This window comes from Leptosomus discolor, chromosome 1 (assembly GCF_034619465.1).
Source record: "Leptosomus discolor isolate bLepDis1 chromosome 1, bLepDis1.hap2, whole genome shotgun sequence".
Taxonomy (NCBI): domain Eukaryota; kingdom Metazoa; phylum Chordata; class Aves; order Leptosomiformes; family Leptosomidae; genus Leptosomus; species Leptosomus discolor.
In genome coordinates this window covers 102,589,873-102,612,400 of record NC_141391.1, presented here as the reverse complement: position 1 = coordinate 102,612,400, position 22,528 = coordinate 102,589,873, and the positions used below count along the sequence as shown (strand labels likewise).

The 22,528-nt window shown below is 40.3% G+C and overlaps 1 protein-coding gene across 5 annotated transcripts in view; it reads left to right on the top strand.

Moving 5' to 3' along the window:
- Positions 1 to 22,156, top strand: part of ITSN1 (intersectin 1) — a 101,649-nt gene extending 79,493 nt beyond the window's left edge. For 2 of the 5 annotated variants that reach the window (XM_086461065.1, XM_009947723.2), the window contains 12 exons: positions 673 to 864; positions 11,016 to 11,137; positions 11,993 to 12,099; positions 13,451 to 13,634; positions 14,341 to 14,439; positions 15,286 to 15,453; positions 17,105 to 17,317; positions 17,855 to 17,976; positions 20,166 to 20,248; positions 20,346 to 20,429; positions 20,864 to 21,037; positions 21,987 to 22,156. In XM_086461065.1, the coding sequence (XP_086317191.1) occupies positions 673 to 864; positions 11,016 to 11,137; positions 11,993 to 12,099; positions 13,451 to 13,634; positions 14,341 to 14,439; positions 15,286 to 15,453; positions 17,105 to 17,317; positions 17,855 to 17,976; positions 20,166 to 20,248; positions 20,346 to 20,429; positions 20,864 to 21,037; positions 21,987 to 22,135 (1,697 nt within the window). In that variant the 3' untranslated portion in view covers positions 22,136 to 22,156. Of the gene's footprint in view, positions 1 to 672; positions 865 to 11,015; positions 11,138 to 11,992; positions 12,100 to 13,450; positions 13,635 to 14,340; positions 14,440 to 15,285; positions 15,454 to 17,044; positions 17,318 to 17,854; positions 17,977 to 20,165; positions 20,249 to 20,345; positions 20,430 to 20,863; positions 21,038 to 21,986 lie in introns of all 5 variants that reach the window. The other 3 variants (XM_086461049.1, XM_086461055.1, XM_086461076.1) reach the window with 2 other exon arrangements.
- The last annotated feature ends 372 nt before the right edge of the window (positions 22,157 to 22,528 follow it).

Sequence of the window (22,528 nt, the reverse complement as noted above, 5' to 3'; positions counted from 1 at the left end):
TGAATTATAGAGCTGTGTTGAGCGTGTCCTGTGCTAAATTAGAAGAGAGTGCCTTTTTCGGGCTTTAGGTAGTGGAACTTGAAATGTTTCCCAGATTTTTCTGTCCATTAACCAGTTCTGGTGGAAAGGATACTTTTCAGAACAGGTTGGTGAGGATGCAAAATGCAATTTTTATAAACATACAACAAATCTGGTGCTTTTGTGGGGAAAAGAAAAAAAAAATACACAAAGCAAAAGAAAAGTGTCAATAGAAAGGTAACATCCTTGCAGTGTGTGACTTTTTGCTAAAATGTTAACTTTTTCCTATCTGCCCCTACTGTTGACCACTTCCAAACAAAAATATCTTGGGCACAGCTCCAGGCAGGTGACACTGTTCCCAGGTTGGACTGCTGTGCTCTGCCCTCCCTAGGGTGATCCTGACCCCTCAGTAAGCTGACTGAGAGAGCAATGCTGCTGGGAAACTTGGTTTTTTGAATCACCTTGAACCAATTTGTTGAGGGCTCAGCTGAGCGCCGGTACAGGGGCACAGGAGAGAGGGGCAGGAGCGGTTCAGATCAGCGCAGTGTCTTGGAACTATGCTCCGAGAGCCGTAGTGTTGATAGTTGGTTTGTGCATAGCTTCTGTTTTGCTGAAACATGACCAGTGCGATAGACCTCTTCCTTTATCTTACAGTGTGCCAAGTAATTGGCATGTATGACTACACTGCACAGAATGACGATGAGCTAGCGTTCAATAAAGGCCAGATTATAAACGTCCTTAACAAGGAAGACCCAGACTGGTGGAAAGGGGAGGTGAATGGACAAGTGGGTCTCTTTCCATCCAACTATGTGAAGCTGACAACAGACATGGACCCAAGCCAGCAATGTAAGTGACCCTCTCTGCTGCCATGCTGTGATTATTTTGTGTAGTACTTTAAGATGAAACATGCAGCATTGCTGTGATTCTGCTGTGATTCGCAGAACTCAAAGTTTCGCCACTGCTGCGCTTGTCAAAGTCTCTTTGAAGACCTTCCGTAATGCAAACCTTATTTTATGTTTGTTTTATTTTTAGTTCCCATCCCTTTTGTAGCATGTTACCCCTTATCATTTTTGCACCATGCTGTTTACATGCCTGACTCATTTTCCTAGCTTAAATTTGCTCATTGTTTTGTTTTGCTTATGTGTTGTTTTCCTCCTTTTTCTAGGAATCATATGTTGTCCATCCCCCACTCAGGCTTGAAAGTCCTCAAAGAGACCCACTATCCCATATCACTGCCCAGAGGGATGATGGGAGATGCAGCCTTGATCATGTGGCTTCCAGCATGATCATCTACTGCCTTCTGAGTAGAAGAACACACTGCAGAGCAGTTTACCTCATTTTACATTAGTTGCATGTAATCGCAATGTTTGAGTTAATTACCTACAGATACAGACGCAAAATTAAAATGAAGCAAACAAACAAAACAAAAAAAAAAAAAACACAAAAAAATCAGAGGATAGTGGGTCCTTTTGTGGCTTTCAGAGTTACCAAACTAATTTTTCCACCTTTGCACAGGTGCTTTCAGTAGTTTTAAAATTATTTTTGAATATATATTTTAGGCTTTTAAAGGAAAAGTGTAAATTAAATTTCTTCATTGCAATTTTATTTGTGCAAAAAGACCCACTATCAAGGAATGCTGCATGTGCTATTAAGATTGTTCCAAATGTCCATAAATTTGAGACTTTATGTATCTTTCTTTTTTATTGTTCACTTGTCCAGTGTTGTCAATATGTCTTTTTTTTTTCTTCTTTTTTTTTAATTACAAAAGAACAGAAGGAGTTAAATCAGTTTAAGGAACTTTAAATGTGCCCAATTACAGATAAGGTATTTTGTTGTAGTTAATGTACTGTATGTATCAGGTGTTTCTTGTTGAGTGTGTAATACATTGTGGAGAGAAGAAATTAACTTCCTTCCAATGCAAGAGATATTAACCTTGCATAATGTTGTTATCCCAGTTATGTTAATTTTATTTTGCACATTACTTGTAGCTGCATACAGTTAGAAAACACCCTGGTTTGTGTTTGTCTCAGTTGTTTTGGGTTTTGCATTTTCGTATCAGAAATCAATAGAATGCTACATTCATGTGGGATTTGAGAATTAACTTCTTTATTTTCATCTTGGTTACATGAAGTTCGATTTCTCATTTTTACTTTCTCATGACTATGGAACAACACATTTTGAACAAGTAATTTTCCTGACAAGAAAGAATGTATAGAACTATCTCCCTGCAATTAATTTCCAATGTTTACATTTTTTAAACTAGACTGTGGAATTTATACAAATTAATATTAAATGGAGCTTACAGTCAAGTTTATGTAGTAGATGTGCTGTAGCTAAGCCATGTCTGTCTTTCCAGCATTAGTTACAAGCTCTTGATGAAATGCCTGGTGCTGTCAGTGCAGAAACCCTCTCTTCCCAATGCCTCGAGCACAATATAGTCATTCTACTAATTTACCATTTAGTTATGTTCTGGTTTATGTATTTCATTTATTTCTAAATTTCATGCTGGCAGTGTTGTAGCGTTTCTAATCCTACCCCATCTCCCTCCTCCTGACCCGTCATGCGGTGCAAAGAACAAGTGAAGCTCCTTATTCAATTGCACTTCAGTATTTCATCAATATGAATGTAAATTATATAAATATATATAAACCTGCAGCTTTAACAACTGTAATACAGCCTTTAAAATTAGTTACATGTGTAGATAATTAAATTCTTCATATAAAAGATAGACTAAAATGTGTTTGTTGTCTTGTCGCTGTGTACACAGAGTTCACCAAGTGGCATTAGTGCATGTAATGAATTTGCCACCAGGATAGCCCGAAGCCCACCTGTTTAATTTCAGAATGACACTTGCCTTGTTTCTTTGAATATTATTTCAATATAATTACTCAGATTGATCATGATTATCTGCAGCCCTTAGCACCTTTCTTTCTGTATTCAATGATTTCTACATGTTACAAATCTGTTGATATTTTTTGACACTATACTGGTAGATGAATTAAGTATTCTTTGTTGTTTTACCATGGGTTTACAGTGACTTAGGCTCTGTGTTTTATGCCAGAAGCTTTAGTCTTAAAACATGCACAATTGCACAGATTTTCTTTCTTTTTAGGGTAGTATTTAACATGCAAAAATTTTTCCTTTACTGCTCTGCCATAAAAAAAAAAATAAATTCTTCTCCAGCATAGCCACTTGCTAAGAAATATGCTGCCTGGTATGACAGAAATTGAACAGAACATAATACTTGTAATTTTTTATGCCCATTGTTTTGCTTACTGAGGATGATGTAGCCAGATTTTACTCCACTATTTCAATATTTTGTGCATTAAAATGTTATTTTAATGAAAGGATATATCTATTTTCCCATAATGAGCTGTCGTGTTGAAAGATTTATAACTTGACTAAAGGTGTTTGCCCTGAGGAACATTTTGGTTTTTATGACTTCAGGCCAGAAACATACTTTATATATTGAAACATTGGCAATACTTTGGATATAGGGGTTTCAGATGCCACTTTTTTTCCCCTGTTACTTCAAGTCAAAAGAAAAATAAAGCTATTATAAGAATCTGCAGGCTACATGTTTTCTAACATGCTTGTTAAAAATGCTGATAGTGATGTCTCATAAAAGATTTTCGAAATCACAGTGCCCTAAAAGTTCCTGGGGTCAGTTTTCCCCTGCAGTGAAAAGAACAGCCTGAAGTTGTCCCTCTGTAGACACACCCACACAGAGACCCTGGTGTATGTTGTGCCAGGGCTCCTCAGATAGCAGGGTCCTGCGCATTGCTCAACAGAGCAACAGCTTTATCCATCAGTCTGTTGTTGAGTATAGTTAGCTCACAAAAACTTCAAAACTCATTTAAAACGTCCTAGACAAAGATATTCAAACCATTGTGGCTTATATCGGCATACGTTGTTGAAATACCTATAATGTTTATTTACTCAATTATTAAAGTTCTTAAGTGTACTACTATAGCTTGGCATGGTAGTTTTTAATCTTCCTCATAATCAGTGATTTCCTTTGAGTAGTGGGGAACAAGGTATTGCGCTTACTCTTTCTTACCTGTCTGGATTTTTGGGGATTTTTATTTATATATATCTCTATATATAATTTTTTTTTTAATGAGAAAGGGAGTGTGAAAGCAATTCTTTAATAAAGAAAATCGATTCTTTCTATCAAAAGGAGTAGTTTTCTAGGGTTGTGTCTCAATCCAGTTTTGACCCTCTCTCCTCCTTCCTGGTTCATCTGAAAAGATCTTTAACCTCCTAAGGCGCACGGTCCCCTCCCAAAGCCGCAAATCTGGACTGCAGCAAGCAAACCTGTTTCCAAAAGAACGCTTGCCTCCTGTGATGGAAATGTGCCCACGCTCTTGTTTCTTTGGTCCTTGAATTTGTGGCTGCAAAGCCAACGCTAATCCCAGTCAAGGCTGAAACAAGACTTAAATAGACAAAAATAAGAAACAATTCAGATGATTTTCAATTTTATTTGTATTTTAGGTTAACGTTAGGAAAAAGAGCAGTCTCAATGCTGCCTAGTCGATTGAATGCATTCTTTATATTAACTTTCATGTCCCAGGTACCTTTTCGCTTTGCATAGGAGGTGTCACCCAAGGGACATAGAGGAGACTGGGTTTACAGACCACTCCAAGTAGTGGTGGGTGGGGTTTTTATTCACAGTTTTTCTGTTTACCTTGAGAAGAATTTCCTCTGTATTCAGATGCTGAGGAAGAATTCCCATGAATGTTCTTGTTAATATCAATTCCAATATTTTAAATCTGTTGAAGACAAATCAGAGTCTGAAATGCAGGTTTATCAAGAACACTTTGCTTTATATTCAGTATCAGTTTTATTTAAATCTCAATTATTTTGGAGCTTCAGTGGCATCTCTTTCATTCCCCGTGAGCTCACTGAACACATTTTAAAATGACCTATTACCATAACCTTCCTGCAAGGCAGCAAACTAACTGCATGTTCTGGTTTTGTTCTCTGCAGTTCTTTTTAGTTCTTTGTGATTATTGACTCCAGCTCTTTAACTTCTCGTTAAATAGCTCCTTACATGCAGTCCTCTTCTGATTACAATAAATGACTTCAGTGCATCCAGGGACAACTTACCTCAAATATTATTTAATCAGTTGAATTGCAAGCTAAGTGCATGCACATAGACAACTGGATAACAAGCTGCTGCTTAGCTAAATAGAGGGCGCTAAGGTGACCTTTTGATTCCAAACCCTGAAAGAATGTTTTCAGAAGGTTGTCCTGGATGCAGTTAAAAACGTAAATTATTGTCATGAAGACTTCATTTCCTGCATGTAGACTTAATGGGCTTTTGTACTTGTTGCTTGGTAGCTTGCAAAGGAGTACTTTACCATGAATAAGGATTCATTTTGAGTTATTGTCCATGTGAGGAGAAATGGTGAGAGCTGTCTTAACTGTCTGTTGTAACCTAGTAACATTACTAGTACATGCAAACATAATTCTGGTATATGCAACAAGATTCTATAGCTTGTTACAGTGAGTTTTGTAGCTGTTTCATTCCCCTCCGTTTTCCATACATCTTAATTTGGAAACTTCTTTAAAAAAACAAAACCCGAGCAGTACCCCTGTAGCCCTACAGTGCTGCTCCTCAGCACAGAACTTGATATTACAATGTCTGTGTAGAGCCGGAAACTAGTTTGACTCAAATCTCTAACACTTCATCTGTAACTTTTCTTAATCCTGTGGAGCAACACAGAATAAGAAGCCAGATCTTAGAACAAACTTAATCTTGTGGAATAGTTTTAATTAAGCATGTAATGGAAAAGGTAGCTGTTAGTGTCTAAAGGTGGAAGGGTGTTTATACCCGAGGCAGCTGTCCTACAGCAAGTGGGCGCAGAGCTCTTCGAAGGTGTTGGATTCCCTGTGGCCTTGTGGTGCTCCTTGGTCACAGGATTTGGCTCCATTTTCTAGCATAACTCTCATTTGTTTCTTCGTGCCCTGCCTCCCTTTCTGAGTCTGACCCCTCGGCAGCAGCTGGCCCTAGCAGCAAGAAGGGAGCTCTGTGCCGGTACGCCGTTCAGTTCCCGACTTCTGTGTTCGGTCTGTCTGGGTACCCGCCGAGTGCCGACCTGGTGCTGCCGGCTCAGCTGAATAATCACCGGTGGACAGCTGTGAACTGGTGCCAGCGCTAGCAGCGTGTGAGTCTGAACTGGACTCACATCAGTGTCGCAGATAAAGGTTTTCTGTGCGCTGGCCTAGATGGCTGAAACCAGGTTCCTGTTTTTTCCATCACACTCGTCTCTGCCAAGTGCAGTTTTCTCTGCTGAATTGTTTCATATGTTGGAGTAATTCTGGATCCAGATGAGTATTGCAATCAATCTGGTCTGATTCCTTCACTTTAATTTTTTAGGGGCAGGGGAAGACCTGAAGCCAGGAAAGATGATGGCTGGAGGTCTGCCCAAGAAAGTGAAAAAATCATAAAATGTTGTTTGTTAAAAGGTTTGAACTTTTAGAATACTACATTCAGTTAGCACCTTTCTGTTTCCAAGGGAAGTACCTGTACAGAATCTTTATTTTTGTATGAGACAGTGCAGGACTGTGCAGTTCCTTCTGCTTGGATCCGTGGCTGATGCTCTTGACTGATTTGCTGTTAGTGTACAGTAAGTGGTCAGGGGCTCGAGGTAGGCCCTGGGTCATAATTCAGAGGTGAGGTTTAAAGTTACCTGATGTGATACAAATCAGTCCAGGAGTCAGTTAACTCTGCCAATTTCTATTTTTAGATGCATCCATACTCTCACATGTAGGATTTTATTCTCCCCAAGCAGATTCTGGAAAGGGAATGGTAGACATTCCGTTTTTTTTCTGAAGGATGTGGTAGGTTTCCTTCTCAAATCTCTCACCTGTTGTCTTCCCCTCTTTCCCTTGATTGAATACAAAAACTTTTTTTTTGTAGAAAATAAGGTATTAACCTAAAACACTGCAGAAAGATTTTTGCTATTGCAAAATGAAGATGGTAGTAGTGTATCACCAGTGTTTGTTGTTGAGGACTACACTCAGGTATGTTCTAGAATTTAAAAAAAAAAAAAAGGAAAATCCAAACCGTTATAAAAGATCCTTGAGTGTGTTGCTTGGCCTGTGTGGATTAGCAGTGGCAGTTCCTCCACCTGATAATAGCTGACTGGTGCAAACAGGAGGAGGAGGCAGATGTGTTGGTGGTGACTGGTCTTGGCAAAACCAAAGTAATGCTTAATATTTTGTAAGTGGGACTTTCCAAACTTATTTCTAGATCCTGCTTGCGTCTATCTCAGAGGGAAATGTTCTGCTCTAACAATAAATGGACATGCTAGTCCAGCCGACAAATTCTAAACATGATGATATCCTTCAAAATAGCTGTGACATGGGATTTTGCATCACAGAAGCTTGAGGTGGAGAGCTCTGTTTGATCACCGACTCCGTGCTGTCCTTGGCAAAAGCTTGAGGGTCTCTCAGTGGAGGGTCTATCCCACAAGACATTTACAGGAAATCGGTGGTTGCACCTGAAGCTAGTTGATAAGAAGACTGAATGGTGAAATGCTGTAATTTGTCTAAGTGAAGGAATGCTATGATGGTGTGCTATTCCCCCCTGGTTAAGGTTTTGGAGGAAAACTGTGACATAATTTTTACTGCTTCTGGTTCCCTGTAATAGAACAGATCCCTGTCTACTGTAATGCTGTCATTACAGACTGGACCAGCATGAGGTTTACAGTGAAATCTGGAGGTTAGGTTGTTTAGACAATCTCCCCAAATTGGAAGAAATCAGAAGTCGTGCCCACGTATGTAGATCAGCAAATTTCACAGCAGAACCTTCTTTCTGAAAAAGCAGCATCTCTTGCGCATTGCTTTCAAGCTTAGTGGTTAGCTTGTAAAACCTGTGTTTTCAGGGCTGACTTTATAAGGAACGACATGTTTACTTCTTAGAATGGTATTTGAAATTATTTTTTATGTTTCTAGAATTGCTTAATCCTACAGGTCCTATGGTGATAGGAGGTCAAAGCACGAATTTCTAGTTACAGTAGATATATATTAGTTTTTTAAGTCCAGACAGAATAACCAGTCTGGTGAGTGCGTGCAAGTGCCTCTGCTTGGGGTTGTACTGGTTATTTAATTAAAGGGCAGAAATTTGCATATGCACAGTGCTGTGAGCATACCAAGTTAGCTATTGTAATTCTGCTATTCTTTTCTGAGTTTACTAGATTGTAGCTAAGGATTCAAATTCGGCACCTTCCAGATGGGATCTGACACACTGCTTTCTCAGAGCAGGAGAGAAAATATGAAAGAATGGGGCACTCAGTAACTGAAAAGACAAATGCCGGTGCCTGATTTTGAGTACCTGAATGGCCGAATGCATGAGGGACTCTGTGTGCTTTAAGTTAGAAACATTAACCAATTCTACACTGAGGTAAGGTCCCGTACTTTACCCATGGCAGAGTTTTCCCATCTGTCAGTGGAAATGTCAATATCAAGGGCGTTTTCTAGCGCCTAGCAGGAGTCTTTTTTTAGTGAATTGAATTAATGGATGATATTATTACAGCTGCAAGTGGAATTTAGATGTTCATAAAAGTACTTTGCACAGTACTTTGGCGTCCATGAAAAACTAGCTAGAGCCCTATGGCCTGACATTTCCACTTGGAAAGGAGCCCTGTTCTTCTTTGGTGTTTTTAATACAAAGACAAGAAAAATCTTTATACTTGTGCGCCTCATGAAGAAAATCCCTTATCAGAAAAGTATTTCCTGCATGTTCTGCTCAGATTGAAGCAGCCTATTTTCCCAAATATTTCGTGTTCAAAAGTAGACCATTTGTTGAAGTTCAGAGTAGCCCATTTGGCTGGCAGTCAAGTGATCCACTAAAATATATTATGAATCAAAATGATACATGCTTCTTCTAAAAGGTTGGTGGTTCAAAGCCACACTTCAAACCAAGGTCATTAGCATCTTTGAAGAGTAAACTTCTCGAGTCTCTAGAGAAAAATAATTAAACACTTTGTTCACTTTTAATGCAGCTGTGCGTGGGGAGAGCTAGTTCTGTTTGTTAGACCTCTGATTTACATGACAAGTAAGAAAATGCTCTGAAAGCAGCCATTTATTAAACAGAAATGAAACTTTTGGCTTTTGAAATGTGCCTAGTGCTGTTATTATTTTGGCATAAAATTGATAATTCTCCAAACTTTTTATTTCAAGCAAAGTTTCAATTCCATCTTCTAAAGGCCTGCAATGTACTGTATCTCTAAGGGGCATAATCAATATGCTTATGCTTCCAATCTGATCTGTTCACAGCTTCTTAATCATAGAGAAAACTAGCCTGACTGTCTGTATCCGTGGTTCTTTTTTTTTTTTTTAATTTTTAAGTCAAATTTATCGTTACCTTTTCAGGAGCACAGATTAGTTGAAGCAGCAGTTGAAGGTAGTCCATGGAAAACTTAATGGTGATACATGTGGGTCTTGCTATACATAGTGAGAATCAGCTCTTGAGTTACCTTCAGGAAGCTAAAAGAGCAGTAGATACTATTGAAGTATCAAATTTATGTGCAAAGAACTGAAAGAGTTGTCCAAGTTGTGATGTGATTCGGAGCAGCAGTGATTCACTTTGTGTAAGCATATGCGAACGTCTGATCTAAAAACACCCCTGTCAGACCTCAGTAGGTTGGTGTCATTGCTGATGCTGGTGAACAACATAAAAAAAACCCTTGACCATTTTAAACCCCATGGAGTGAAGGTCCTCTTGAGTATTTTTCAGTGAGAACTTTTTCCATAAGGAAAGTTTGTTTCAGTGGGGAATATACTGAATTTGACCATACTTTGCTGAGGGATGGGGAGGGAATTAAACTGAAGAATTTTGATTGTGTAGAAATAGTTTTAAATAGTGCATTTTTAAGCAAAATTTTCAACCTGTTTGAAATCACCTTTGCTTTTTGAAATGCATTTTATTTTATGCAGAAAAGTAATAAAAATAGATTTGAAAGTAAAACTGGAAGAAAACATTCTGCTTGCCAGTCTCAAGAATTTAATTAAGGTCAACTGAAAAGTACTAACTTACAGAAAAAAATATAATTAAGTGTTCTATTCTAATTCAGAGTAGAAAATAAAATTTGAGATTCTAGAATTTATACAACAATTCTGGCATCTACATAGGATAAACACAAGGGAGATGGTTTCTAAAAATTAAAGGACAAAACTAATGGAAGATGAGTTCTTAGTTACAAACTTTTCCGATGCTTTCAAAGATAAAGGAGAACATAATCAACCCCTTTGGCTTGACCTATAAATTAGTGAAATCTGTGGAGCAATCTCCACGGACCTTCATGTGTTCTGGCTCAAGTCCTTCAAATATTTAGAAGCAATTTTTAATTGAAGTGTGAAGAAGTAAATAATCTCCGCCATACTTTCTTGATCAGGATGCTTGCTTTGACTGGAAGGATAAAGGCAAACTTGAATTTAGAGCATCTAGAAGCTGGGGGCTTATATATAATTCCAAAGTGCCCATCAGAGCATTAAGATCACTATAGAACTCTTCCTTTATTCTGTTCCCTTTTAGGATATCTCTAGTTTTTCTTTGGCAGTGATACCGGATGAAGTCTTTGCCCCCCTTTTTATTAACAGCCATCCATTTGAGGATTTGTTTTACAGCATGGCTCCAGTTGAATGACACAACAAAAGGGGACAGTGAACTTCAGGGTGAGGTTGGAAATGGGCAGGTAGCAGTGAGGGGAACTTTTAAGCTTTGTCACTAGAGAAAAGTTAGCACATAGAAATGGCCTTGATTTAAAAAAAAAAAAAAAAAAAAAAAGAAAAAGTGTTAAATACAACATTTTGTGTCACTAAGAGTTGAAAGACTGAAGGATTGTTAGCGTAGTGCCATTAGATGTGGACAACAAGTGAACTGACCAGGCAGTCGGTACTGTTCATTGAGCATTACTGTGACAGCTACAGATCTGAATCGATTTGCAAATGGCTGTAAGTAAAATCTAGGGTCCTTTTGTGTTTTCCAGGGTGTGCAGACTTGCATCTTCTGGATATGTTGACACCTACCGAAAGAAAAAGGCAGGGATACATCCACGAGCTCATCGTCACAGAAGAGAATTACGTAAATGATCTGCAGTTGGTCACAGAGGTAAGACAGCACAGCAGCTTGAGGAGCAGATTTTAATCACTCATCTCCTTCAAGTAAACCAAGAATTTCACTCTGCAAATTAATTTTATATTGCTGCCATTTAACTTGCTAGGGATCATCTGTATTAAATTTTCATATCTATATAGATATAGATACATATGCATGTGTATATGGGTGTGGGTGCAACTCATGTCAAGCCCTTGTGTTGCCATCACCAAAACACTGATGTTTAAATTATCATTCTAGTAAACCCTTTTTGCTTCTGGTTTTGCATGTTTACTTCTCATGTATAAGTTCTTAAAGTTTGAAGCACATTTTCTGTGTGGAAAAGTGATTTTCTTTAAATGTTACAAGGTGCATCTCTTCTGTGGAAAAAAAGGGAATTAGCACAGGCAACTGGCTTGGACAATTCTTTTGACAGAGAAGGAAAGCCCTTTTTTGAAAAAGAGGTCAAGATATGCAAACCTGAGACACTGTGTGATGAATCAGAACTTCCATAAAAGAGTCCAAAGTAAAATGTATTTTCAGTTGTATTAGCAAAGTAATCCTGGGCTAGTTTGCAGGGGACTTGACTAAAATTCCCAAGTTTCAAACAGATTATCCAGGTCATAATTACAGCACCAAAACAAATTTAGATTATTCTTTTTTAAAGCCATATGCTGCTCACAAACTTATTATCGGGGAACACTGTGGATCTCTAGAGCACAGCATGTGTTTGAAGTCTGTTCCACTGCGTGTCGAGTGCTACTCTGATGTAAAGTTTTCTTACGTCTAGACTAAGGAAATGGGCATCATGAGTCTTAGTCACTTATTTGCCATATACTTTTTAAATTGCTTAATTTTCTGAATCTATAGATCTTCCAGAAACCACTAATGGAATCTGAGCTGCTAACAGAAAAAGAAGTTGCTATGATTTTTGTTAATTGGAAGGAGCTGATTATGTGCAATATAAAACTACTGAAGTAAGTTGTTTGTTTTTTTTTTTTTTCCCCGTACTCAGCAATAACAAAATCATGAGACTCTCTCCCCGCTTCTCCTTTTTGCTGTGTGAAAATATTTGCTACCTATGCAAGTAGTCACCAAAAGGGCCATGCATTTTTCCTTGTTGGAAAAAGCAAAATATGGACAATGCTTGCTGTGACTTGTTGTTGTTGTTGGAAACAATCCAGCAAAAGGTATTTGCACTTACTTTGCTCCGAATGTACCTGTGCTCCAGAAGGCAAGATAAACCTCTCCTGAAGAGTAGTGCCTGCCAAGGCTACCCAGAGTCCTGTGGTAGACTTCTACTTCCTCTGTCACAGCCCATACCCAGTTCCAGTCCTGTTATCTGTGGATGCAAAACAAGGCACAACCACCTCTGCCTCCCTTATTCTGAGTTAGCGGATGCATTCCTCTAGTTATTGTAGGCTTATAGCACCTGAAGGAGCTGTTTTGTGAGAAGCAACGCCAACAGAGCCTGGTTTCCTCTGGATTTGTGTCCACTGTACCCTGCACCCTTCCTTCCAAAGTCTCCAACTACTGCAACCCCAACTCTCTACTATGAAACTCCACGTGTGCGAGTACCCTTATTTCTCCCTTCGTTCTCTGTGGCATCTGTTCTTGTATCCTTCTCACCCGTCCCTGCTGCTTCAGCAAGACACAGTAAATGCTGTGGCTGGTTTGGAGACGCTTGCGTGCAGGTTGCTCATCCAGTCGTTGACAAAGAAACTGAGTGAGGATTGAGTTAAACCTGCATCTTCATAAGCAAGAGGATTAATAAAGTTCCTTTTTTTCCCTACTGAGCTGCTAATTTTTCTTGAACTTACAGGGATTTTTTAACTTCGAGATATCTCCTTTTTTGTAAAATGTGTTTGAAAATGGCCTACAAGTTGAAAAGTTATGGCAGTGATAGGACAAGTGCAGGCAGTTCAATGACAATAAACCTCCTTGCCTTCGGAAACCAGGCTGAAAACTAGAAGGAGCTTTGAGCTTAAAGTAGTGGTAAGGTTTTTATCCCCCATTCACAAGCATATCTGTTACCCTCTTTCTAAGCTAATAGAAAAGGAAATTACATTCCTTTTTATATTGTACCTGATCTGGCATTGCATTAAGTTAACGTCAAGTAACAGTTCCATTACCACAGGAGGGAAATATGTTGGCTGAGGGTGCAGTCTTGGTAACTGTGTTCTTACAATATGCAACAAATCTTGTGGCTGATCTGTTTTTTATTCAGGGATCTCTTTGTTTCAGTAATGAATAACCATTTCTTTCATAAATGAGGAATCCTTCTTCAGTGGTCTACTTATAAAACGCACATGACCTTTTCATGTTTAGGGCTTTGCGTGTGCGTAAGAAGATGTCTGGAGAGAAGATGCCGGTGAAAATGATCGGTGACATACTGACAGCTCAGCTGCCACACATGCAGCCTTACATTCGGTTCTGCAGCTGCCAGCTCAATGGGGCAGCGCTCATCCAGCAGAAGACAGATGAAGTCCCTGATTTCAAGGAGTTTGTTAAAGTAAGGGAAGCAGCAATCACCATGGGTTTTGTACACTGTAAATTTGCTCATTTGCAAAATACACTGTTTTCCCTGGTAACAAGTGACAGAACAAGGGGAAATGGCCTTAAGCTGCACCAGGGGAGGTTCAGGCTGGGTATTGGGAAGAATTTCTTTACTGAAAGGGTTGTCAGGCATGGGAACAGCCTGCCCAGGGAGGTGGTGGAGTCACCATCCCTGGAGGTGTTTAAGAGACGGGTAGATGTTGTACTTAGGGACGTGGTTTAGTGGTGTTGGTAGAGCTAGGACAAAGGTTGGACCCGATGATCTTGAAGGTCTCTTCCAACTGAAACTGTTCTGTGATTCTATGTTGGGCTAGATTGAGAGTCCTCAGACTTAAGCAGTCATTGAAGGTATACATTTTTGCATTAAAGGAATACGTTTTTTCAAACAACTATAGAACCATAAAATACTTTGTTTAATAATGGGTTTGCTGTAAAATGCTGGGACAGTAAGAGGCGGCCCTTCTCTCGTACAGGCAAGGCAGGTGAAGAATGTATTGTAAAAAATATAAGAAATCCTACTGCACTGACATGGTGATCTAAGAACAGATTTAGCTGAGGCATGGTGTTCATTTGTTGCCTTACCTTTTCCTTTCTTGGAGGAGCTCATTTTGCAGGGTTTTAAACAAACTGACTAACACAGTTTTGCCTCTCTAATGTTTCAGAGGTTAGCAATGGATCCTCGCTGTAAAGGAATGCCACTATCAAGTTTTCTACTAAAGCCTATGCAACGGGTAACAAGATACCCACTAATAATTAAAAATGTACGTTCTTTTGCAAAGATGATGGTTTTGATGCTGCTTTGCTTATAGCTTGATTACAGGGTAGTTTCCCTATTTGTGTAAAGCTTTGTGAGTGTTCAATATCTGATGTGCTAGGGAACATGGGGTATCCTTTTATATTTGATCACACTAGAGAAAATGTGGTAACTCATTTGGCTTCAGCGAAATGACTTGGTATTTCCATTGGAAGCAGCGGTGAAACTTGCACACAAAGAACCAGAAAGCAGTAAATATTGAATGAAAACTTTAAATTCAGATAACAGGAGTAACAAGTCAATCTTATGCTCATCTTTCCTTTTTCCACAGTGTCATTCCCTCCCCGTAGTCTGGTAGTCTGCACATTTGGTGTGCAAGTCTGAATGCCAAATTGTTGCCTTACTGCACAGCTTACGTTGCTGGATAACTTACAGCCCTTTCCTAACTTTCGTTTGTTGCCTAACGCTTACCATCCTGAATAATGCTATTGAACTTGGCCCAAGACTTTCACAGGAAAGAATTATGAGTTGGATGTTGGCATTTAAGAGATTCCTTAAACAGGCATGGATATATTTCTATATACGGCTGGAATTTGCATACTTACGTCAGAAGAGTGAGCACTGTACTGATGCAAAGGCTCTGCAGGCAGGCATTCATTTCAGCTGTTCACAAACAGACTGTGAGTTTGTCTCCTATTTTTCATGTTTGTCGAGGAGGAAAAGAAATTTGGAGCATAGCTGGCTGGCTCTAATGAAAATAAAGAAATAAAACAGAAGTATAGGGCTGACACTACGAATACATTTTATTAACTGAAGATAACAGAAAAGGCTAATGTATTTTATTTATCTGTAGATAATAGAAAACACTCCTGAAAACCACCCTGACCACAGTCACTTGAAGCATGCTCTTGAGAAAGCAGAAGAATTATGTTCTCAAGTAAATGAAGGCGTGCGGGAGAAGGAAAACTCAGATAGGCTGGAGTGGATCCAGGCTCACGTTCAGTGCGAAGGCCTGTCGGAGGTAAACAAAGTGCTGTCTAGAGTAACGCAAATGTGGGCGCACTTCTACACCGGTCGGGAAAAAACCATGGCTCACTTATGGCACTGCATCAGGGGACAAACAGTGTAATTAATCAAGTTGTATACACTTTGATCCTTTCTTTTCGTCTTTCTTTGGCTCCCTTTCACTCCTGCACGTGATCCTTTTTGCTGCTCGTGTTATTGCCTTCTATATGATCAATGCTGCTTTTGTTGCCTGGCTCTGGACTAGTACCAGGTTCAATGCTGCCATTTTCAACCACAGCTTTCTGGTTTTGTAGCTCTTGTATAATACAGTGGTTACTGTACTGCTGTATCTCATCCTGAAGCTATACCTGACCATCCTGGAGCGCTTTAAAACTCATCACAGAAAATAGTTTCTGTGATAAAGTGTCGTATACCTTTTGAAAACTCAAGAATACTGATCAAGTCTCTCTCAAGACTTTACAGAGAGAATCACTGCCTCCAATTACTTATTTTTTAAGATAACATGCTAAGTTTCTCTACCGAAACTATGATGAAAATATTGTGTCAGTATGTCCTGCAGAAGAATGGAGGATATTTTGATTGCCTCCCTATTATTGGTGAAGATAATAGAGGCAGACAGATCACAACTTGATTTTCAAAGTGTGCATTGAATTTTCAATTCTAAAAGATAAAAATACAGTGGTTGGTTTGTGAACTCGAAAAAAGTGCATTTCATCTTATGAAGTCTAACTGTTTCCGGGGAAAGACATGTATGACAATGCCAGAAGGGTCAGAGACGCATTCAGCTGTCTTACAACTACAGCCTGAAGGAAGGTGGCTGCTTTGTCTTCCTTACCTGATGTCTGGCCCTAGAACACCAAAAATATTACCTGAAAGACCAACTGGCTGCTTGCTGACACAGTAAGTCCAGTAGCAGCAGCCTTGAATGTGTGGCAAGGAGCAATCCACCTTTCGCCCGCTTTTCTGTCTGGGATGTTTCTAATCTGTAAAAGGAGCCACTCTGGATCTAGCTGCCTGGACAACCACGATGGCAAGAACCACACCATGACCTAGTGAAAATAAACGTGAAAATGACACTTTAGGAAAGGGCAAGCCTCTACCTATGTGGTAACAACCTCCAGATAAGTCTTGAATTCTGCCAGTTCCAGCCGGTAGTCAGCAGCTGTCCTCCAGGTGTTGTGGGTACACAAAGACAGGCTGCCTGGAATTCCTTTGGTATGTTTTAATGGGCAAAATTCAAACCCAATTCAGAAATCCAGGCCTTGTTAAGAAAGCTCAGCGTTTGGAGAGGCCGTTTGCGTAGCTACTGCTAACCCAGGGCAGGTCATCATCAGCTGAGTTCCACTCACAGAGTTGCATGCGTGTGGGGAGAGAAACTCAAAACGAGGCACAAATGCTTTTGGCTTCTCTCTGGCTGTCCAGGCCGTGCCCCATGCAACTGATGGGCTGCCTTAAAGTTAATTTTCATATAGCCTCTCTATGACTTGCACTGCTTATCATGCGCAAGGCAGAGACATTGCTCGTCATCCCTGTGACACGAATTGAATCCAATGTCAGGACTCAAAACTATATTTGATCTCTTTCAGGGGAACCCCGATTGTTTTACTTTATACAGTGCGTTGTTGTTCTTCTTCTACTTTTCGCAGCAACTCGTATTTAATTCTGTTACAAACTGCTTGGGACCACGCAAGTTTCTGCACAGTGGGAAACTCTATAAAGCCAAGAGTAACAAGGAACTGTATGGCTTTCTGTTCAACGATTTCCTCCTCCTGACTCAGATCATAAAACCTCTTGGCTCTTCTGGCACAGACAAGGTCTTCAGCCCCAAGTCTAATCTGCAATACAAAATGTACAAAACTGTAAGTACCGCTTTTAAATGGCGACTAAAGTGGTTATACGCTAACAATGCGTGCAGCAGGCAGCAGCTCCCATACTGGGTGTGTGGGCAATAGCCTTTAGACAGAAGAGGTTTGAAAGCTTTGGCATATGCTGGGGATTCCAGGGACTGATGGTGAGAAAGCTGGCTGTTTGCTTTAACGAGATAAGAAAAGACACTTTTGAAGTTTTGCTAAAACATCCTCTTCAACAAGAGGTCCCATGTGTCAGGAAGTGATGGGGAGAGTAGTGTTTGCTGCTCTTTGTGGGAAAGGAGAGATTGCTATGCTTCATGAGGCTGCTTGCTTACTTCAGGAGAAGTGTTCCCAGACTCTGGTGGCACCTGTATCTTTGATAATACAAAAATTTTTTAAAATGACATATCTGAAGAAAGATGTGAGGCAGGCAGAAGGGGAAAGATACTGCAGGCACAAGATAAATCCTTTGTAAATTGCCACTTGTTGAATGTATCTGTTCAGATATTGTATGGTACAACTCTAGCTTTGCCTAATGTTTTACAGCCCATTTTTCTAAATGAGGTACTAGTAAAATTACCCACAGACCCTTCTGGAGATGAGCCCATCTTCCATATCTCCCACATTGATAGAGTCTATACACTGCGGGCTGAAAGCATTAATGAAAGGTAAGTACCTGCATAGACCATATTCATACTGAATTTGAAAGGTCTGGTGAAAATGTGTATGATGTACACATGCATAGTAGTCTCCAAGCAGTTTATCTTGCACGACTAGAGAGTTCCTTCTGCTTGAGAATACGGTGGTACTCAATATATGAAAAGAAGGTAGAAATAATGGTGTTTCCTGAATTCTGGTAAGACCAACAGTGAAAAGGCTAGGAGGGCTGATATATAGGCCATATTTCATAACACTTTATGTTATCATAAGGAAGACAAAGTATGCAATCCTATCTTCTTCAGTTAACATCTGCTTGTTTGTGCCAGTGCAAGTGTTGGTGTGGCACTACGTTGAATGAGATTGAGGAACAGGTCAGAATTAGATCTTGAAGCAAAAACCTACCAAACTAGACCCAATTAGTTTTAATCTGGCTCAGTTCAGACTGAAACAGTAAAACGAACAGCAGCCTCAAAACCTCAGCTGGTGATTTTTATCTCTGGCAAGCTTACAGAGACAGGTTTATGCTGACTTATGCTGAAAAGGTTTTTTTACACAGATGTAAGGTCTTGAAAGATAACTTTTGTTAAAAAATGAAAGCTGAAAGTGCAGCAAACCCCTCCCCCATAGTATAGACATTGTGTTATGCCAACTTGCAAATGTATAGCCCCTAAAAATTCTGATGCATAAAAATGTATGAAACCCTGCCTACTTGTCAATGTTATTCATTATTATTTACACACATATTTTTTCTTGCAAAAATCATACTTTTATGGATCCCATTTGTCCTTTGGGATGCTCTCTGTCCCTCTATGTCACAGAATGAATGAGCATCGTTGTTAGGCCCTTGGTGATGAAAATTAAGACAGCCTTTTCAGCTTAGGATCTGTTGCACAAATCGGACTATAGCAGTAATCATCTGTTCTGCATCAGAGCACTCACAGCAGCAGTCAGAAACATCTGAACTCTGCGCTGCGTTCATCCTACCTAGCTTGAGGAACTTCAGCGACATGCTTAGGCATGCTACTCTGAACCATCAGTGGAAGGAGCGAGATCTTCACATACTGAACACTCTCTGGAGGTGCTTGCCTCTCTCCATTCACTATAGAGAGACCCACAGGAACTGCTATCTGAATTTGAGCACTCTAGTTAAATGCCTTTTGGGCATTTGACTTATAGGGAATACAGCCTTTGACTTTCTTTTGTGCCAGAATTGCTCACTAAGTGCATGCAGCGTTTTAGGTGGGATACCTCCAGGTTTTCATCATTCACTTGCTTTTAACCAAGAGCAACAGAAATAAAACATTAGCATTGATGAGTGATTAATTGGTCCATTTAATCTTAAAAGACTTTTATGATCAAAGGCTTGGTGTGCTTCTGAAGCTGCCATTTACCATTTAGGGCTGAGCTGGAAGGCAGAATTGTCCTTAAGTGTTTTGTTTTCTTGAACAGCTCTCTGTGCAGAATACAGGTGAGTGCTCAGACCCAAATCCAGGCCAGTGTAAGTAGCTGCAATGCCCTGTAGAGCAGAAGCTCTTCATTTTAGGATCAGAAATAGATCCACAACTTCTAGATTCTCATTTTGGCTTGACTCAGGTCTCAGGTGCTTTGTATGTCACAGCAATTCTAAACCCTTGAGTTCTTTTGATACCCCTCGTTCCATGCTTTTTCTCAGTCTTTCCACTCAGTTTCTTAAGTATGAAATGATTTCCCAGAAGGGCCCATAGGGAACCCTGATCATTCATCATCTGTGTACTCCCTGACTTAGGCTTTATGTGTCCCAAGGCTCAGAAGGATATTGGTATGAAACCTCAGGGGTCAAGAAAAGTGGGCACCTCTGCAGCACAGCTGTCTTGTATCTACTGGCTACAAGAAGTTAGTTTATTACAATAAAACTAAAGGCTTGGTGAAGGCAAGCTTGTTATCTATGCCTTTGGGTTTCTCACCAAGTCCCTTCTGCTTGTAATTCTCTTGAGCTATCTTTGTGGTGCGATCTACTAGCTTGGAATGGTTAAATTTCTGCAGGTGCTATAAATTCCAGTAAGATCTCTTCCAGGCAGACAGCTTTAGTGTAGCAGAGCCTGTGATGGGGCCAGGGCCTTGGTTGGGAAGGAGGAACAGCTTTACTTTTGTCTGCTGTGCCCCAGGGAGGAAAAAGGGAAATGGTATTTTGCAACTTTTTTTTTCTTTCCTTCTGAAGGACCGCCTGGGTTCAGAAGATCAAAGCTGCTTCAGAACTTTACATAGAGACTGAAAAGAAGAAGAGGGAAAAGGCCTACTTAGGTACAGCATGGGATGCGGGCCTCTCATCTTTTGTGGAAAAGTCTATGGGCAGGAAAGTACGTTAATGACTTTTCTCTCTTCTTCTTTTCCACCACAGTTCGCTCACAAAGAGCGACAGGCATTGGGAGGTTGATGGTGAATATTGTTGAAGGCATCGAACTAAAACCTTGCAGGTCCCATGGTAAGTGCCTTGGGTCTTTCCTCATAGGCTCTATGAAGAAGACATTCCTATTTGACAGACTAACTTTGAAGGAAGTTCTGTCCAAAACATAGTTTTGTTTAATGAAGCGATTTTAATGAACTTAGAATATGTGGAAGTGATTTTGTGCAGTTCAGTAGTAGTCACGCGGTTGTTCCTCATTAAAGCGTTTGTTTCAGACATACTTAGTTTCCACCACGTAAGCCGTGTTGTAAGAGATCATAAGTCACAAAATCCTGAAATGAAGAGTGAAAGGTGCTCAGCGCCTTACAGAGCTGCGTCACTGTTCATTATAACGACAGTGAGGCCACAGTCTTTCCCCTGTCCGTTGGCTGTAGGAATAAAAGGATATTTAGGAGGAAGATCACACACCTAAAAATGTGATTACTCTTTTCTGTTTGTTTCTATCTTCCCAGGAAAGAGTAACCCGTACTGCGAGGTGACAATGGGCTCTCAGTGCCACATTACCAAGACGATACAGGACACCCTCAACCCGAAGTGGAACTCCAACTGCCAGTTCTTTATCAAAGACCTCGAGCAGGACGTGCTCTGCATTACCGTGTTCGAGAGGGACCAGTTCTCCCCGGATGGTACGTAGGCGGCTGCCGCCCTTCCAGGGGTATTTTCAAACCTCCCGTTTTGAAGAGGTCCATGGCTGCTGAGGTAAATCATAGAATCAGAGGATGGTTTGCGTTGGAAGGGAACTTTAAAGATCGTCTAGTTCCAACCCCAATATTGAACCCCTTTGCATACTGGGAGCCTACTCACCCTTACTGCCCAGTGGAGTCATGCTAGTATCAGCGCAAAAAGAATCAAGCTCTCTCTGGTGTTTCGGGGGTTTCCTTTCTTGTGCAACTTGACAATGACTCAAGTGTGCTTTGCAATTCTGCTAAGCCTTTAGAAAAATCTGGATGCTGTTTGCAAATGGATAGGTTAATGCAGGAGGAAGAGAAAAGCCCTCAAGTTCCTGTAATATGCAATAACAGTGGCAGAAGTGAGCCCAGGCTTCCTGACCCATTCTTATTTCATAACCTGGGATAAACACAGGGAGCATTGAAGAGTGTATTTTGGAGTCGTCATCTCTCAGGAAGTGTTTGGATAGGATTGTCATTCATGTGGCCAGCGCCAGTTGGCCCGTTGACCTTGTCGCTAGTGTGATGCACTGCTTGGCTCTGTCATCTCCAGAGGGCTTCACACTTGGTTTGAACTGTGCAGCGGCCTTTGGCCTTTTTTCTAACTTATTACAAAATAAATAAGCTACTGAAGTAAAGCAGCTGTGAATTACATGGTGGATTTTTCTGCTTACAGGACCATTTACTTTTAATGCTGTTGCTGTCTAAGGTGGTCTAGCTAAAATCCTCTTTGGTGCAGATGGCAGCCATTGGCCGCCTTCAACTGCAAAAACATAGTTGGGCTGAAGACTTGTTTTCTCCTTTTGTTGTGTGTAGATGGAAGCTTAGTTCCTCCTGCAAATTAGCATTTTATTGCCACGTTAAACAGTTGTGTCGTTTCTGAGCATGCTGTCTTTTTGCATTTCAGACTTTTTGGGCAGAACAGAGATCCGTGTGGCAGACATTAAGAAGGATCAGGGTTCGAAGGGACCAGTTACAAAGTGTCTCCTTCTGCATGAAGTCCCAACAGGAGAGATAGTCGTCCGACTAGACCTGCAATTGTTCGATGAGCCTTAGGAGGAAAGGGACCAATGTTTTATTCCAGTCTGAATTCACTGCAATAGGTGTCTGCAGAAGCTGTCACAAAATCCTTACTGCTGTGGTATGAAACTACTGCTTGCCCTTCACACATAAGAGGGTTATCAAAGCAAACAGGAGCATCTTTGTGCCTTGATAATTCTCACTGAAAAATGAATCCCAATTTAGTGAGGAGATCTCCCTCGACTTCTCTATGTGGAACTTGACCTTAGTTTCTGAAATGGCCTAGCTGTTCGTTGTGCTCCAGTCTGAAAGGCTGGCAAACCACATAGGTTGCTGTGCGTGCTCCAGTTACCCTACTCTTTAATTTACACGACGAAGGCAATGTTGGTATGTTTTGGAGGCTTTCTGCAGGGTTTTCCCCCTTAAGGA